The 17,939-nt window shown below is 36.6% G+C and overlaps 1 protein-coding gene and 1 long non-coding RNA gene across 3 annotated transcripts in view; one reads left to right on the top strand and one right to left on the bottom strand.

The window, feature by feature from the left end:
* Positions 1-17,939, top strand: part of LOC136147922 (uncharacterized) — a 60,363-nt gene that overhangs the window by 411 nt on the left and 42,013 nt on the right. The window lies entirely within an intron of this gene.
* Positions 1,205-17,939, bottom strand: part of ENPEP (glutamyl aminopeptidase) — an 82,825-nt gene continuing 66,090 nt past the window's right edge. The window contains exons 13-18 of one of the 2 annotated variants that reach the window (XM_065907270.1): positions 17,037-17,110; positions 16,824-16,928; positions 16,566-16,736; positions 13,575-13,715; positions 4,120-4,198; positions 1,205-3,087 (exon numbers count right to left, since the gene is read on the bottom strand). In XM_065907270.1, coding sequence (XP_065763342.1) covers positions 2,941-3,087; positions 4,120-4,198; positions 13,575-13,715; positions 16,566-16,736; positions 16,824-16,928; positions 17,037-17,110 — 717 coding nt within the window. In that variant the 3' untranslated portion in view covers positions 1,205-2,940. The remainder of the gene's footprint in view (positions 3,088-4,119; positions 4,199-13,574; positions 13,716-16,565; positions 16,737-16,823; positions 16,929-17,036; positions 17,111-17,939) is intronic. The other variant, XM_065907269.1, reaches the window with a different exon arrangement.

Here is a 17,939-nt window from a genome sequence, read left to right on the forward strand (position 1 = left end):
CCTGTGTTTTTGCATTTAATCCTCACAACAACCCAGTAATGTGGTGATTATTTTTGTCCTCACTTTATATATGAGGAAACTGAACAATAGGGAGATTAAAGGCAAGTAGTTGAAACTCAAATTAAGGTGACTAACTTTAAAACACTCGTTTCTACTTTAATATGTGGTTAAGTACGTAGATTCTGGTGATAAACTAAGTTCAAGTCCTGGCTCATGCCATACACTAACTTTTTGGCCTTGGGCAAGTTGTGTGACTTCTCTATTTCTCCATCTGTAAAATGAGGATATTAACAGTACCTATCTCATGGGTTTTTCTAAAGTTCAAATATAGAGATTGATGTATGTGGAGTGCTTGTGTTTAGAATAGGGCTTGGTATCAGAAAGGAATTTGTTATTATTGTTACTGTCACTATTAGTATTATTTAGCAGTTTTGGAAGTTTCATTGGTTATTCCACTCTTCTTCTGTTCCCTGCTTATTCTCCCTTTGAGAATTACCATTCTAGATTTCTCTTCCCACCTTATATTTATCTATTTTTGGAATAACACTTTATTTATGTGGAGGGTTAAACTGTAGGAGTACCACTGCCTTCAACCTACCAGTATATCTTTGCTCCCCAGAACTTCCCTGCCTGTCACTTATATGTTCATAGTTTATTATATAAGCTCCTAGTTTATACTTGTGTGGGTGCATAGCAGTGATCTGCAATATAGGAATAAACTGCCTAGAAGGAGGCAATAATTATTACTGGCCCTGCTTCTTGCTACATTATTTTGCTGATCATTTCTTCCTGTTAATTCTTTAAAGTTGATGGTTTATTGTGGTTTAATTTTGGATACAACATACTAAAATTTTTCCCTGTAAAAACCATGACACAACCGAAAACGCACAGTAGCAAACTCTTCTTGGCATAGATCTATCTATTGGTCATCAGCCTTTAAAAACCAGATACTATTTGTGAAGGGCCTGATTGGCTAGTGGAGTTATAAACACAGTGTGCAGTTCTTTTTCATATGGGGTAAAGAGACCTAAGTAATTCATTCTCAGGTTTAGTGCTTATAGACAAGTTGGGAATCTGTTTCATGTACCATCTCCTTCAAATTTTTTTCTTTTAAGATTTTATTGCATAAAGCCGAAGGATAAAACGTCCCACTTCCTTATTTATCCAGTTGAAACAATACATAGACTTTAAGTGCTGGTTTCGATTATGGTCAATATGAAGTTAGGGTGTTAATCCCCATGAGGATAGTGGGATTTTTTTTTTTCTAATGATTTATGATGTTAATGTTTTTTTCTTCTGAAGTAATTTAAAACAATATTTTAAAAGTTTTAGTCTGAAAATATCTTCTTTTTTTGTCTCCTTCCTCCTCCCCCCAGTCCACATTTGACTTTGACAGTTTAGCTATGTGGATTAAGAAGTAAAAATTAAGACACAGCAATAGGAAAGTTTACAAAGTTAGAGAGTCCTTGATTAGGGAACACTTTTTATGTACAGTAAAAGGTAGGGTTTTGATTGTTTCCATGTGTTTCAATTATCATCAAACCAATCTTAAATTATACTTCTGAAGGTTCCAAATAAATTTAGATTTTCTAGATACAGCAGATTGGAACATACTAATTTACTATTTTTTCTGTCTACTGGACTTGTGTTGTGGATCTACTAGGCAGCAAGTGCCATATTAAACATGTTCTTGCCACCAACTCCTACAAAATTGATGTCTTTAGTCAAATCACGAATATAAATTTGATTAGTGCTATTCTGTATGAATTGGTGATGAACAAGAAGGCCTGGCATGCTCCTGTCCATGGGGTCGCAAAGAGTCGGACATGATTGAGCGACTGAAGTGAATGGAACTGATTCTGTATGGATTAGGACATAAACGTTTCACATTAAAGTTATATCTAAGAAGATATATCCTCATATATGCAGAGTCATGTTGGAAACATCCATGGGTTTCCTTATTTTCACAATTAAAGATTGCTAGGTTAGATCAAAGCTAAATTCTAATTCCATTTAGTTTTATGGAATGATCAACCTTCTCTCTTTCCTAAGTTTCCAATTATTTAGCCCTTTGCCTCTAAAATCCATGTAGGATTTAAGCACTCTCTTCCCCTTAATTTCATAGCTTATTTGAAGGAACTTTGTAGGGAATGGAGCAAGATGACAGAAAACTAAGCATGAAAAAGACTGGGTTCTTGAATCTTATTGCCTACAAGTATTCGGGGAATGCTACAGTCACAGTCATTATTATTCCAGAGTAAAGGAATACTGGAAAACAATGTATTTTTTCAAGGTAACCATTCAGATTTATTTTAAAAAGGAGAGGAGAATTCTTTTGTTGATTTTATAAGAACAAAGGTAACAGTCAGGTATTCCTTTGGCTAATTCATGCAATCCTTGAGTAAAATTTAAGCCCAGGTTACTTTGATAGGATTTAAAAGAGTAAAAACATATGTGAATACAATGATGCTGGATCTGTGTAATTCTGAATAATAAAATAAAGATTAAGATGGTAATATTGGTCCCTCAAGTACTGGTATTTAAATTTTAAAAATCATTTAAGAGAGAAGATTAAGTGGTGTTTCTTTGGTACTAAAAATGTAAAGCTAAGACCAAATTGTTCTATTTTCACAGATTTAACATACAAAGAATGATATTTAAAGACCTTAAAATGGCTATTAAATGATCTTCAGTTTGTAAAGAATCTCCTACGAAGTATGCTTAGAAGAAATCCCTGAGTACATTAACTACTCTATTAGTATCGTCCTTCATAAACAAAAAGGAACAATTTAAAAGCTTTGCAAGACATATAAACACAGTACTTAGTGAAAGTAGTATCTATATATAAAACTCCTTCCATAGTGCTTGTAAATTAGGCCACCAGATATTTAACAGGAGAAACAATAGAGTCACAAAATTAAAATATGATATTTGGACACATTAACCATTCAAATCAAGAAACCAGTTTCTTATGGTGTCCCTGTTTTGTTTTAGCCACTCGATATTGTTTTCCACTGTTTCCAGTACTTGCTCCCTAGGTTTTTGTCCCGCTCCAGCTTCAGGATATCTTTCGAAAAAGCTCTTGATCTATAAAAGAGAAGGCAATAATTAAGAAAGTAATTTTAAGTCCCAATTATTCTTCAGGGATTTTATTTACATTCTGGATTTGTTTCCTTCTTCCCTGTAAATTCAGTATCACTGAACAACATTAAGGTACATCTTCTGATGCATCATTCAGATTGAGCCCATCTCTCAGATTAGTAGTCATGACCCCTGGCTTTGGACGCCTGGCAGCATGTCCCGCAAAAGAGGCCCTGATGTGTTGGGGAAGGAGAGCGGCACAGTGGTGGCTGGCATGCTCTCTTTGCTTCTGTAGGTTTCTCAGTTCTCTGCACGTTCCCCCAAGGTGTTTCCTGGAAAATCTGTACTGTGGAATGATGGCTTTGCTTAGCCTTTTGTTGCAAGAGTCTAGATTGTTTTATATACTTTCAGTTCACTCATTGAGGGCTCATCAAAAAAGCTCTATTAAATTTGGTTTGTTTTCCCTCTTGCCTCCAAAACCCTCTCCCAAACTTAACCATAGTAGTATCTGCTATTTACAAAAATAAGAATTATTTTGTTTCACAGAAGGATGTAACATTCCAATATCTTAAACAGATACTGAAAATTCATACAGTCTCTGTCTAGCGTTAATGAACACCCCTCACCCCTCCACCCCAGAGGAACCGAGGTATCCAAAATCTGAAAGATTTGGGCTTAGTTTTGAAATTCCAAAACTCTGAATTCTGAAAGGAATCAAATCTTGACCAGCTTATCCCAGGATTACACTTATCTGGAAAGGGGAGATGAACTGCTCATGGCTTACTGAACTCTATGGTCTCATGGACCATGCGCTTAAGCCTTCCCAGGCCTCACCTTTCTCAACTTTTAAACTTTATTTCTTGGTTATTTGAAATTTTTTTAGTTTAGAAAAAAAATAGATGTACATTTAATTATATACAAGAATTATTACTTTTTCCTTGTCTTCTAGGATCTGAATAGAGAAAATATCATTTCTACTTGAAAAAAAAATTAATTCTGTTCCTTCCTTGACAAGTATAGCGGAATGTATCTTCCCACCTGCCACAGCTGCAGTTCGGTGTTGAATGGCTCTGCTATGGTGACAATCCGGCCAAGGTTTCTGTTATTGAGTGTATACCTGAAGAGAAATTTAGGGTGGAAAAGGCTACATTAGTGCTCAGAACTTTAAATCTTTCCTCTAGATGCAGACATGTCCTTTTTATTTTGAGAGCTTTTTAAAGGTAATTTTCAAAGTACAGTAAGTATAAAACAGTAAGTAAACATATTTAATTTAAAATAATTCTATTCAGGAGAAATTCGCAGCAACTTCTGCACTTTTTTTTTTTTTTGTAGACAGATCCACACCACTTTCCCAGAAATGGTAGACTGGTTGTTATATTCCCCAAATTCTCCTTTTTCCTGCACACATGAGAACCGTAGTCAGATTACATGTCTCAGCCTTCCTCTTAGCTAGGTGCAAACAGGTGATCCAGTTCTCATCAATGGAACATAAACAGGAGTGGTAGGCTCAACTTCCACCTTCTTGTTAGGGAAGTAAAGGGAAATTGCTTGCCTTTGATCTTCTTTTCTTCCTTCCCCTTCTTCCAGATTTCAACTACACAGAATAGGGCCCTGGGCCTCATGGAGCACAACTACCCTGACAACCTGGAATGCTCACTTCAGGAGACCAATCTGAATGAGAAATCATTACATATGCCCTTTAAGCTGCTGTATTTCTATGTTTCTGTTACAGCAGAATAGCTCTGTCACCTTTATCTTAACTAATAATCTATGTGTCTTCCTGCAGATACAGAAATTTGAATATAGGTTATTTATTCTGCTTCCATAAAGCTTTATTGGCTACTTGCATATTTGGCATTATGATCTATATCAGCCTGCTAAGCAAAGACATTTGAAGCTAAGTGCAAAGATACCACTTTAGTGATTATATTCTATTCCTATACCTTTTGCATTTCTCTCTTAAAAAGAATCACAAATTTCCTTAAAAACCAAATGCAAATGACAGTGATACAGGTAAAATTTCATCCCAATTAATCACAGTGTAAAGAAAACAATCACAAGAATTATCTATAAACCTTGAATTTTTGGAATGTTGGGAAAGGATAAAGGAAATATATCAACATATAAAGTAAGCACATAAAGTAAACAGGAGGAGAAATTTTACATTTTACATTTAAAAAGTATCACATGAAAAGCAGAAATCATGAAGATAAAAACTAATAGTTTGTCACATACACATTAAAAAATTTATGCAAAAGGAAGCCTGCCATAAAATTAAAAGTAAAAATTTATTATTTTGTTGTAAAAAGAGCAAATATTTTGACTATATAAAGAACCCTTTCAGATTGGTGAAAGTCGCTCAGTCGTGTCTGACTCTTTGCAACCCCATGGACTATACACTCCATGGAATTCTCCAGGCCAGAATACTGGAGTGGGTAGCCCTTCTCTTCTCCAGGGATCTTCCCAACCCAGGGATCGAACCCAGGTCTCCCTCATTGCAGGTGGATTCTTTACCAGTTGAGCCGCCAGGGACACACTTTCAGATTGGTAATAGGGAGAAATATGCCAACATGAAATGAGCAAAAGAATGAATCATCAGTTTGCAAAAGAAATATATAGAGAAAATGTACCCAATGGAAACAGATGAAATGTTCTAATGATTATCCACAATTTCGGTATACTAGATCCAGTGATCACTCTTATCACAGACACCACTGAATTTAAATCTGTTATGTCTTTTGTCTTTATTCTCTTAGAAGTCTAAGGCAAACAATTTCCCTTTACTTAATATCATCAGTCATTATCCATAATGTAAGACTCAGGCATGACCCTGCGCCTATCACGTGTGTGCCTCCTTGCCTCTGACTTGGCTGTCTAGAGCTACCCAGCCTCTCAAACCCTTCACCTAGCCCTTTGGAGCTACCCCTTTACAGGGAATACTACTACTCATTTGGAGAGTGTTTCTTTTCCTGTATTCTCCGTAGCACCAGGTCAGAAAAGGAATTGGTGTGATCATGCTCCCCGTTAGGGATTATAAACCATTATTCCTTCACTCTTTAAGACCCTCCGCTTCTTCAGGCTATTCCCCTTCATCTCATTTATGATACACTTTGGCATCTGACTCCTAGTTGTCTTTTCTACCCCAGGCCATGACTTCAAGTTTCACTCAGATGAAGATACAACAGCTTAACTCCTTAGTTTCTTGACCTCCTCATTTCCAATGATATTTTCTCCACTCTACTCCAGCCACCAATTTCCATCATCATACTTTGTGATCATCCATAAGTATGCTACCTCTAAAATCATTAATTTATGTATGCTCCATGACATAATTTACCCTCATGATTTGACTTTATCTGGATTTCTGTTCCATTGAGCATCTCTATCCCTACTTTCTTCAAGATCATCAGCTTTTCCTTTGCTTTCGCTTTTTTCCTAAAATAGTTTAAATTCCATGATATACCATTTTTCAATAACATTTTTGCCTAAGCCCTAAACTTTCTTATAGTTCAATACACACACACACACGTACCTGAACTCACTGTTCTTCTGAAAACTTTTCTAGAAATCTAGACATTTTATTTTCGTCACTTCACTTGCCTTCCATTATTAATCTCAGTCAGTTCAGTGGATCAGTTGTGTCCAACTCTTTGCAACCCCATGGACTGCAGCATGCCAGGTTTCCCTGTCCATCACCAACTCCTGGAGCTTGCTCAAACTCATGTCCATCGAGCTGGTGATGCCATCCAACCGTCTCATCCTCGGTCATCCCCTTTTCCTCATGCCTTCAATCTTTCCCAGCATCAGGGTCTTTTCCAATGAGTCGGTTCTTCACATCAGGAGGCCAAAGTATTGGAATTTCAGCTTCAGCATCAGTTTTTCCAATGAATATTCAGGACTGATTTTCTTTAGGATTGACTGGTTGGATCTCCTTGAAATCCAAGGGACTCTCAAGAGTCTTCACCAATACCACAGTTCAAAAGCATCAATTCTTTGGTGCTCAGCTTTCTTTATAGTCCAACTCTCACATCCATATATCACTACTGGAAAAACCATAGCTTTGACTAGACAGACCTTTGTCAGCAAAATAATGTCTCTGCTTTTTAATATGCTGTCTAGGTTGGTCATAGCTTTTCTTCCAAGGAGCAAGTGTCTTTTAATTTCATGGCTGCAGTCACCATCTGCAGTGATTTTGGAACCCAAGAAAATAAGGTCTCTTACTGTTTCCATTGTTTCCCCATCTATTTGCCATGAAGTGATGGGACTAGATGCCATGATCTTAGTTTTTTGAATGTTGAGTTTTAAGCCAGGATTTTCACTCTTCTCTTTCACTTTCATCAAGAGGCTCTTTAGTTCCTCTTTGCTTTCTGCCATAAGTGTGGTGTCATCTGCATATCTGAGGTTATTGATATTTCTCCTGACAATCTTGATCCTAGCGTATGCTTCATCCAGCCTAGCATTTCGCATGATGTATTCTGCATATAAGTTGAATAAGCTTTCTAACTTCTAATCTATCAAATTCTAAAGGTTGTTCTTATCTTTTCATCTTTATCATTACATCCACAGTATAATCTACCACCATCTTTTATTAGGATTACTCTAGTATTTACTCCTGCCCTTCTTTCAGAATTCAGCTCAGTCATCACTCCCTTAGGGAAGCTCTTAACCTCCAACTTCTCTTGACTTGGTCAGTTTCCCCATTACACTCTTTCAGTGTACCCAGAACCTTTTCTATCTGTAGTTATTACAGTTTTAATTATACATGTATTTATGTGATTCTTTGCTTACTATCACAGGCTTCCCTGATGACTCAGATGGTAAAGGATCTGCCTGCAGTGCAGGAGACCTAGGTTTGATCCCTGGGTTCGGAAAATCCTTTGGAGAAGGGAATGGCTACTTGCTCCAGTATTCTTGCCTGGAGAATTCCATGGACACAGGAACCTGGTGGGCTACAGTCCATGGGGTCACAAAGAGTTGAACATGACTGAATGACTAACACTTTCACTTTACTTAATATTGCTCTTCATCATTAGACTCTAAACTCCATGAAAACAGAGAACCAGATCTTTTTCTCCTTGTACACTATTGTACCTTTAGTGCCAAGCACAGAGCCTAGCACATAGTATGTCCTCCATCATCTTTATCGAATGAAAGAATTATTATTTAAAATGAGATACCAGTTTTCATGTACTCAATTAATAAGAATATTTTTAAATGATACCACTGAGTATTGGCAAGGGTTGGAAAGTAGGCAAAGTTAATAGTAAAGTTTGTTTTGGGAGACAGTTTTACAATATCTAAATACAATATTTAGAGCTTCATCAGAAGCTCTAAAAATGAACACATCTTTTAACTCAGCAGTATTGCTTCTAGTATTATTTGTATCCTAAGGAAATTGTCAAGGACATTCAAAGAGAACAAAGAAGTTCAGTTTCAAAGATGTTCATTAGTGCATTATTTATACAGTGGAAAATTTTGAACAATTTTATTATCCAATAGATGGAGATTAGCTAAATAAACTAAGATGTTTATTTACATGTTAAATTTACATGTTGAAATATGACTGAAAGACAAGGATGCCCACTCTCACCACTACTATTCAGCATAGTGTTGGAAGTTTTGGCCACAGCAATCAGAGCAGAAAAAGACGTAAAAGGAATCCAGATAGGAAAAGAAGAAGTGAAACTCTCGCTGTTTGCAGATAACATGATCCTCTACATAGAAAACCCTAAAGACTCTTCCAGAAAATTACTAGAGCTAATCAATGAATATAGTAAAGTTGCAGGATATAAAATTAACACACAGAAATCCCTTGCATTCCTATATACTAACAATGAAAAAACAGAAAGAGAAATTAAGGAAACAATACCATTCACCATTGCAACAAAAAGAATAAAATACTTAGGAGTATATCTACCTAAAGAAACAAAAGACCTATACATAGAAAACTATAAAACACTGATGAAAGAAATCAAAGAGGACACAAACAGATGGAGAAACATACCGTGTTCATGGATTGGAAGAATCAATATTGTCAAAATGGCTATTCTACCCAAAGCAATCTATAGATTCAATGCAATCCCTATCAAGCTACCAACGGTATTTTTCACAGAACCAGAACAAATAATTTCACAATTTGTATGGAAATACAAAAAACCTCGAATAGCCAAAGTAATCTTGAGAAAGAAGAATGGAACTGGAGGAATCAACCTGCCTGACTTCAGACTCTACTACAAAGTCACAGTCATCAAGACAGTGTGGTACTGGCACAAAGACAGAAATATAGACCAATGGAACAGAATAGAAAACCCAGAGATAAATCCACGAACCTATGGACACCTTATCTTTGACAAAGGAGGCAAGGATATACAATGGAAAAAAGACAATCTCTTTAACAAGTGGTGCTGGGAAAACTGGTCAACCACTTGTAAAAGAATGAAACTAGAACACTTTCTAACACCATACACAAAAATAAACTAAAATGGATTAAAGAGCTAAATGTAAGACCAGAAACTATAAAACTCCTAGAGGAGAACATAGGCAAAACACTCTCCAACATAAATCACAGCAAGATCTTCTATGACCCACCTCCCAGAATATTGGAAATAAAAGCAAAAATAAACAAATGGGACCTAATGAAAATTAAAAGCTTTTGCACAAGAAAGGAAACTATAAGTAAGGTGAAAAGACAGCCCTCGGATTGGGAGAAAATAATAGCAAATGAGGAAACAGACAAAGGATTAATCTCAAAACTATACAAGCAACTCCTGAAGCTCAATTCCAGAAAAATAAATGACCCAATCAACAAATGGGCCAAAGAACTAAACAGACATTTCTCCAAAGAAAACATACAGATGGCTAACAAACACATGAAAAGATGCTCAACATCACTCATTATCAGAGAAATGCAAATCAAAACCACAATGAGGTACCATTACACGCCAGTCAGGATGGCTGCTATCCAAAAGTCTACAAGCAATAAATGCTGGAGAGGGTGTGGAGAAAAGGGAACCCTCTTACACTGTTGGTGGGAATGCAAACTAGTATAGCCACTATGGAAAACAGTGTGGAGATTTCTTAAAAAACTGGAAATAGAACTGCCATATGACCCAGCAATACCACTTCTGGGCATACACACTGAGGAATCCAGATTTGAAAGAGACACGTGCACCCCAATGTTCATCGCAGCACTGTTTATAATAGCCAGGACATGGAAGCAACCTAGATGCCCATCAGGAGATGAATGGATAAGGAAGCTGTGGTACATATACACCATGGAATATTACTCAGTCGTTAAAAAGAATTCATTTGAATCAGTTCTAATGAGATGGATGAAACTGGAGCCCATTATACAGAGTGAAGTGAGCCAGAAAGATAAAGAACATTACAGTATACTAACACATATACACGGAATTTAGAAAGATGGTAATGATGGCCCTATATGCAGGGCAGAAGAAGACACGCAGAAGTACAGAACAGACTTTTGAACTCTGTGGGAGAAGGTGAGGGTGGGATGTTTCGAAAGAACAGCATGTATATTATCTATGGTGAAACAGATCACCAGCCCAGGTGGGATGCATGAGTCAAGTGCTCCGGCCTGGTGGGCTGGGAAGACCCAAAGGAATCGGGTGGAGAGGGAGGTGGGAGGGGGGGTCGGGATGGGGAATACATGTAACTCTATGGCTGATTCATATCAATGTATGACAAAACCCACTGAAAAATAAATAAATAAAAGAAATATGACTGAGAATTTGCATAGGTAGTTGCAGTTTTTATTCAATCTATTCATTGCTAGTTTCTAAATATATTCTTTAAGTTTTAGTCACAAAGAATAAAACAGAAGAGAAATGTTATAGAAATTATAGAAAATCACTGGAAAAACTGTTAGCTGTTAATAACAGACTTTCTTCGAATCTGTAAAATATCATTATAGGAACTTAGTATGATTTCCTTTTTTAAAATTTCAATTTTCTTATCATAAAATGGGTGTATATTATTTTGCACAAAATATAGAGAAGCAAAAGTAAGGATACAGACACCACCCATAATCACACCACCTAAAAATAATCCCTATTGTCACATAGCTATTTTCCCTTGAGTCATTTTCCCATGACTGTTTGTTTATTTACAGAAATGGAATGATATTAGACATATGTTTTTATAATCTGCTGTTTTTTACATTATCCTATATTGTGGCTATCTTTTTGTGTCTTTAAATACGCTTCTTTGATGTTATTTTTAATTCTCAGTCATATTTCAACATTTAATATAAATATGCTTATTCCAAGAAACTAATACCATTTAAGGGGAAATATGTAACATTCAGAAAACTAAGATCATGGCATCTGGTCCCATCACTTCATGGGAAATAGATGGGGAAACAGTGGAAACAGTGGTTGACTTTATTTTTGGGGCTCCAAAATCACTGCAAATGGTGACTGCAGCCATGAAATTAAAAGATGCTTACTCCTTGGAAGGACAGTTATGACCAACCTAGATAGCATATTAAAAAGTAGAGACATTACTTTGCCAACAAAGGTCCATCTACTCAAGGCTATGGTTTTTCCAGTGGTCATGTATGGATGTGAGAATTGGACTGTGAAGAAAGTTGATCACCGAAAAATTGATGCTTTTGAACTATGGTGTTGCAACAAAGGTCCATCTACTCAAGGCTATGGTTTTTCCAGTGGTCATGTATGGATGTGAGAATTGGACTGTGAAGAAAGTTGATCACCGAAAAATTGATGCTTTTGAACTATGGTGTTGGAGAAGACTCTTGAGAGTCCCTTGTACTGCAAGGAGATCCAACCAGTCCATCCTAGAGGAGATCAGTCCTGGGTGTTCATTGGAAGGACTGATGCTGAAGCTGAAACTCCAGTACTTTGGCCACCTCATGTGAAGAGTTGACTCATTGGAAAAGACCCTGATGCGGGGAGGGATTGGGGGCAGGAGGTGAAGGGGACGACAGAGGATGAGATGGCTGGATGGCATCACTGACTCGATTGGCATGGGTTTGGGTAGACTCTGGGAGCTAGTGATGGACAGGAAGGCCTGGCGTGCTGCAATTCATGGGGTCGCAAAGAGTCGGACACGACTGAGTGACTGAACTGAACTGAACTGATGTTATATATTTATCATATTGATTATTTTTAAAACTAAAATAAGGATTTAATTATATCTTAAATATTTTGAAAAATAATTATGTAAAAATAATCTCTGATTTAACATTATATGGTATGAGGCAGTATTTATATGATTTCAGTCATGTGCCATTGACTTAATTTTTCATTCATAATCATAAATTAAAGTCAAACTTTATCATCACACAATATTGACTTATTGAGTTCATTCAACTTCAGTTTCATGTAAGTGTTTAGTGGAATAAATAAAAGCAAATAATAATTTCTGAAGTGTTTTTGGAACTTTGTGGTTAAGTCTCAAACTGGAAAGGACATTAGTGGTTGGTCATCAACTGTCATAAAAATCATAAAGCAAAAGCTTTATAACAAAGCAGATTATTTATTTTAAGATGACTATAAATTATTTAGAAACAGAGGCAGTAAAACCACTCATTCTGAAGTCTGGAAAATGTTTAAGAGTTTGAAAATATTTGACTGAAGCTTGGCTCATTTCTGTTTTATTTGTCTTATCCTATTTTAATGGGAAAATTATACTTTTTCAAATTAACCATAATTAATATTGGGCTTTTTTGTTTGTGTCTCACATATGTTTATTATATGATTTAGGCTACTTGAAATAATATGAGAATTAGATTATCATACGATGAAGAAATATTAAAAGCCTTGGGAGAGGGGTTTAACTAGCACTGGAAATAGTCCATTAATTTATTTGTCCTGAAAAAATTAAACTTTAGGTCTAATAAATTCTAAGGCCAACTGTTTTTGACTTTTATGATCATACAAACCTGTTTTTTCCTACTTAATTTTTTAAGAGGTAAACAATGAACTAACTTTTTAAATGAAATATGCATTATTTGAAATAAATCACAAGTGTATGCTTAGTTGCTCGGTCGTGTCCGACTCTTTACGAGCCCATGGACTATAGCCCACCAGGCTCCTCTGTCCATGGGATTCTCCAGCAAGAACACTGGACTGGGTTGCCATTCTCTTCTCCAGAGGACCTTCCCTTCCCAGGGATCGCACCTGGGTCTTCTGCATTTCAGGCAGATTCTTTACTGTATGAGCTACAGGGAAACTCCTTTAGGGTCTTCTCTGATGACTCTGATGCAATTTAGGCATGTTTGAAGATTTGAGAAATCTACTGATCAGTTGGAAACACTACTTTCCAAGAAAGGAATTATGCTTAAACTAGTATATTGCTTCCCTGGAGGGAAAATACCACGATCCTTTACTTCTGACAATATACCATTTCAGATATTGTATAGATGTCAGAGAAAGCACAAAAAAGAGAAAAAAGACCTTGTAGATGGTATCAGACAAAGACAACAACAAATCATTATCTGATCACCTCACCTGTTGACTAGATATTCCCAGTTGAGTTGTATCCAATTCCAGGCCATAGTCTTCCCATAGCTGTTATATGAGATGTATTGAATGACTGTAAACACATCCTGTGTTTTAATAAGGTTTGGGTCCTTGAGTAAATCCAAATACCTAAAAGAAGTCAAATGGAAAAGCAATTCAAAATGAACTTTCAGTGTTCACCCTTAGCTAAATTCCAATAGAACATAGCTTTCATTCCAGTAATTTAATTCTTGAGTCATCAACTGAAACAAATAAGAAAAATAATAAAATATAATTTAATATTTTCTAAAATACTTAACTGATTGTAATTTTGAGGACTACTGAATTGTAAACTGAATGAAAATTTCAGTTGTTTTGGAAGTACTATAACAGTTAAAACCCACAGTTTTAACTATTAATTTAAAAAATTAATTGTATTTATTTAATAGAAGCACTTCATCAATTTGCCTATTATTCCATTAAACTAAAAAAGGAACTAATAAAGTACTGATGCTCTTTCTTTTTCATAATTTTATAAAATTATAAAATTTTGGCTGTGCTGGGTCTTCCTTGCCGCACAGGTTTTTCTCTAGTTGCGGTGCATCTCATTGGGGTGACTTCTCTCATTGTGGGGCATGGGCTCTAGGGCATGTGGGCTTTGGTAGTTGTGGTGTGTGGGCTCAGTAATTGTACCTCCAGGGCTCTAGAGCATGGGCTCAGTAGTTGTGGTACATGAGCTTAGCTGCTCTGCAGCATGTGAGGTCTTCCTGGATCAGGATTCAAATCCACATCTGCATTGGCAGGCAGATTATTCACCCCTGCACCACCAGGGAGGTCCTTATATACTTATTTTATATGGGATTACAGTTAAGTCTTAATTGATGCTTTTGAACTGTGGTGTTGGAGAAGACTCTTGAGAGTCCCTTGGACTGCAAGGAGATCCAACCAGTCCATCCTAAAGGAGATCAGTTCTGGGTGTTCATTGGAAGGACTGATACTGAAGCTGAAACTCCAATACTTTGGCCACCTGATGGAAAGAGCTGACTCATTTGAAAAGACCCTGATGCTGGGAAAGATTGAAGGTGGGAGGAAAAGGGGACGACAGAGGTTGAGATGGTTGGATGGCATCACTGACTCAATGGATATGAGTTTAAGTAAACTCTGGGAGTTGGTGATGGACAGGGAGGCCTGGCGTGCTGCAGTCCATGGGGTTGCAAAGAGTCAGACATGACTGAGCAACTGAACTGAACTGAAGATTGTAAAAAACAACTTTCTAATATAATCTGTATGATTAGATTAGTTGGCTATAATTAGAGTATAAAGCAAATAAGTCCAAGATAAATTAAGTGACCAAATAGATTTTTATTCACTTTATTCCATGGCTGTACCCAGAGGGAATATCTGAGCATGCTCTAATAAACTTCCATAAACTGCACTGGAGTCGGGCACTCCTGAATTTTGTACAATTTATCTTTTATCCTCTAGTTTGTAAGAATATTAGTAAGGCATCTAAGTGGAGCTTCCTATGTGGCACAGTGGTAAAGAATTTGCCTGCCAATGCAGGAGATCCAAGAGACGTGGTTTGATCCTTGGGTCAGGAAGATCCCTTGGAGTAGGAAATGGCAACCCACCCCTGTATTCCTGCCTGGAAAGTTCTGTGGACAGAGGAGCCTGGCGGGCCACACAAAGTATATAGTTGGCCCTGCTAAGTAAAAACAAACGGTTTCTGGTAGCTCTTACAAATTCGTTCTTGCACTATCATTTACTATTTATATTCTGCCTCTCCCATGAACCTTAATTGATGCTCAAGAATAGATATTATTCTTTTTCATTTTTATTCCCACAATCTACATACCTATACATAGAAAGCATATCTTAGGTGTTGGTTAAATGAATGAAGCAAATAACTCATTATCTATACAAACAAAAAATGAATAAGGCAGAAACTAGTTGATTTGGGACATAGGTGTGAAGTGGGAGAACATTCATAGATGGGCTTCAACTGGTTTTTGTATATTTTGAGTATAATGTAAATAACTATTTATGTGTGCATGCATGTTGTGGTGGACAGTCCTCTGCTGACAGAAACCAGTTTCCTCCTGGGTTTGGATCAAGGTATCCATCCTAAAGGAGATCAGTCCTGGGTGTTCATTGGAAGGTCTGATGCTGAAGCTGAAACTCCAATTCTTTGGCCACCTCATGTGAAGAGTTGATTCATTGGAAAAGACCCTGATGCAGGGAGGGATTGGGGGCAGGAGGAGAAGGGGATGACAGAGGATGAGATGGCTGGATGGCATCACCGACTCAATGGACATGAGTTTGAGTAAACGCTGGGAGTTGGTGATGGACAGGGAGTCCTGGCGTGCTGCGATTCATGGGGTTGCAAAGAGTCGGACACGACTGAGCGACTGAACTGAACTGATCTTTGATTCTAGGGAGGGCAAATTGCTACCCCATCGTCAGAGTAGCATGATTGGCCCAAGTCACTCAAAGGAACTTGAGTTCGTCATAGTCAGCAGGTGATCAAGTGGTAGACCCAGAATGATCAAAGGTGACCTAGTGCTGGATTATGAGAGGAAGTGGAGATAACTGACCTCTTATCATAAAAGACAGAGTCTTGTGAGGAGGAGCTCTTTTGCTCCTGTCTTTCTTCCATTGAACATATTTATGTGAAGACAAAATATTTGGAGCTCTGGAAGTCATAAAACATCCAACATGTTGAAGATGGCAGAAAAGAAAGAGAAAGAGCCCTGGTCTTGGATAAAATGTTGAATCACTGTACATGACTGGAAGTTATCTACCTCTAGAATTTTTTATATGAGATAATGTGTCTTTATTTTTTAAGCCACTCTTACATGGATATTTTGTTTCTTGCCAGGAAAATAATTTTTTAATAGACTTTATTGGAAATGTATCTTCCATTAATTAGCATTTTAAAGAGACTGTGACATGTAAACTATCAAGTACCATTCATGTAATTTTTAAAAAGTTCCAGCTTACCTTGACAAAAGAGTAACATTCTTCACTGATGCTAATCCATACAGTAGCTTTTCTTTTTCTTGAGCTAATGAAGTTTTCTGGTATTGCTCGAGAGTGTAATTCCATGAAGTCTCATTGCCAGAGTTCTGCATACCATACCGATATACCAGAAGCCTGAGATTTACAGGAAGGCTAGAAGAAGAAGCAGTGTTTCAGAGATTTTAATTCCTCATTTCTCAGTTTAAAGTCTTCTAGATATGAAATCATGGGAACAGTCACCTTACAGTCCCAGTTAGCCACTCCTGAAATAACTGGGAAGCATTGTTCAAGGCATCGCTGTCTCCCATCTTGCACGCCAGTCCTAATACAGAGGCACGGAGTAATCTAAGAAAACAAACACACACAGAGCTGGGGCCTTGAGCACTTTTCAACATATCTTAACACACACAAATATTAAGCAAAAGTTAATTTTTAAAAAGGTAAAAAATTTACTTTGTGAGGTGGTCTCCAATATCATTCCATCCCAGAAAATCTGCAATGGGCTTCACTTGATCTCGGAAGTATTTCTGAAATAAAAGCACCATGTGCAGTGAGTAATAATTTACTATTTAGCAACAGTCTCCCATTTATTATTATCCACAATTCCCAGTGGTAATCTTTTCCCCTACTAGTTCAGAGAACTTTGGGCCTGTACTTAGGAAAGGAATATATTCCAGTTTTTATCACATAGCAATTTTACTTCAGTCCTGAACATAAGAGCATTCTGGATCACTCTCTAATTTATCGAACTTTGGGTCATCCCCTTTTAACCTCCACTTCTTAACTGACATTTTAATAAATAGAATAACACCTGATAGACTTACCATACTAAAGATTGCTCAAGTATTAATGAAATAGTAACTAACATTTGTATATTGACTTAAGATCTAAAAAGGATATTTATATTATATGATTCTTACTATCCCATTACCATGGGCATTCAAGTACTAACTTCCTATTGTACAAAGAAAATAAAGAAATATGAAATCATTTGTCCAATTTCTTTCATAAAGAAAATGGAAGAGCTAGAAATTGGAATCCAGAATTTGTTTAAAGTTACAAGTGTCCTTGTAATCAGAAAGTGCTACAGAAATCACAAAGTCAAGAAAAGTAGTCTGAATGACTGTCACAATAAAATCTCAATGTGAAAATAGCAGCAGTAATAATAAGGAAAATGATGTTATATTTTGATAAGAATAAATTCATTTTAACATAGGTAAATCCATTAAAAATAGGATCTAGTTTGTATCTATGGTTTAAAACATTATTTGTTTTAAATAAAATACTGACTATTGTATTTCTTCTAACACTAAAATGCACCTTTAAATGGTATACCGAACCAGAAATACTGATACA

The sequence above is a fragment of the Muntiacus reevesi genome, chromosome 16, assembly GCF_963930625.1.
Source record: "Muntiacus reevesi chromosome 16, mMunRee1.1, whole genome shotgun sequence".
NCBI classification, from domain to species: domain Eukaryota; kingdom Metazoa; phylum Chordata; class Mammalia; order Artiodactyla; family Cervidae; genus Muntiacus; species Muntiacus reevesi.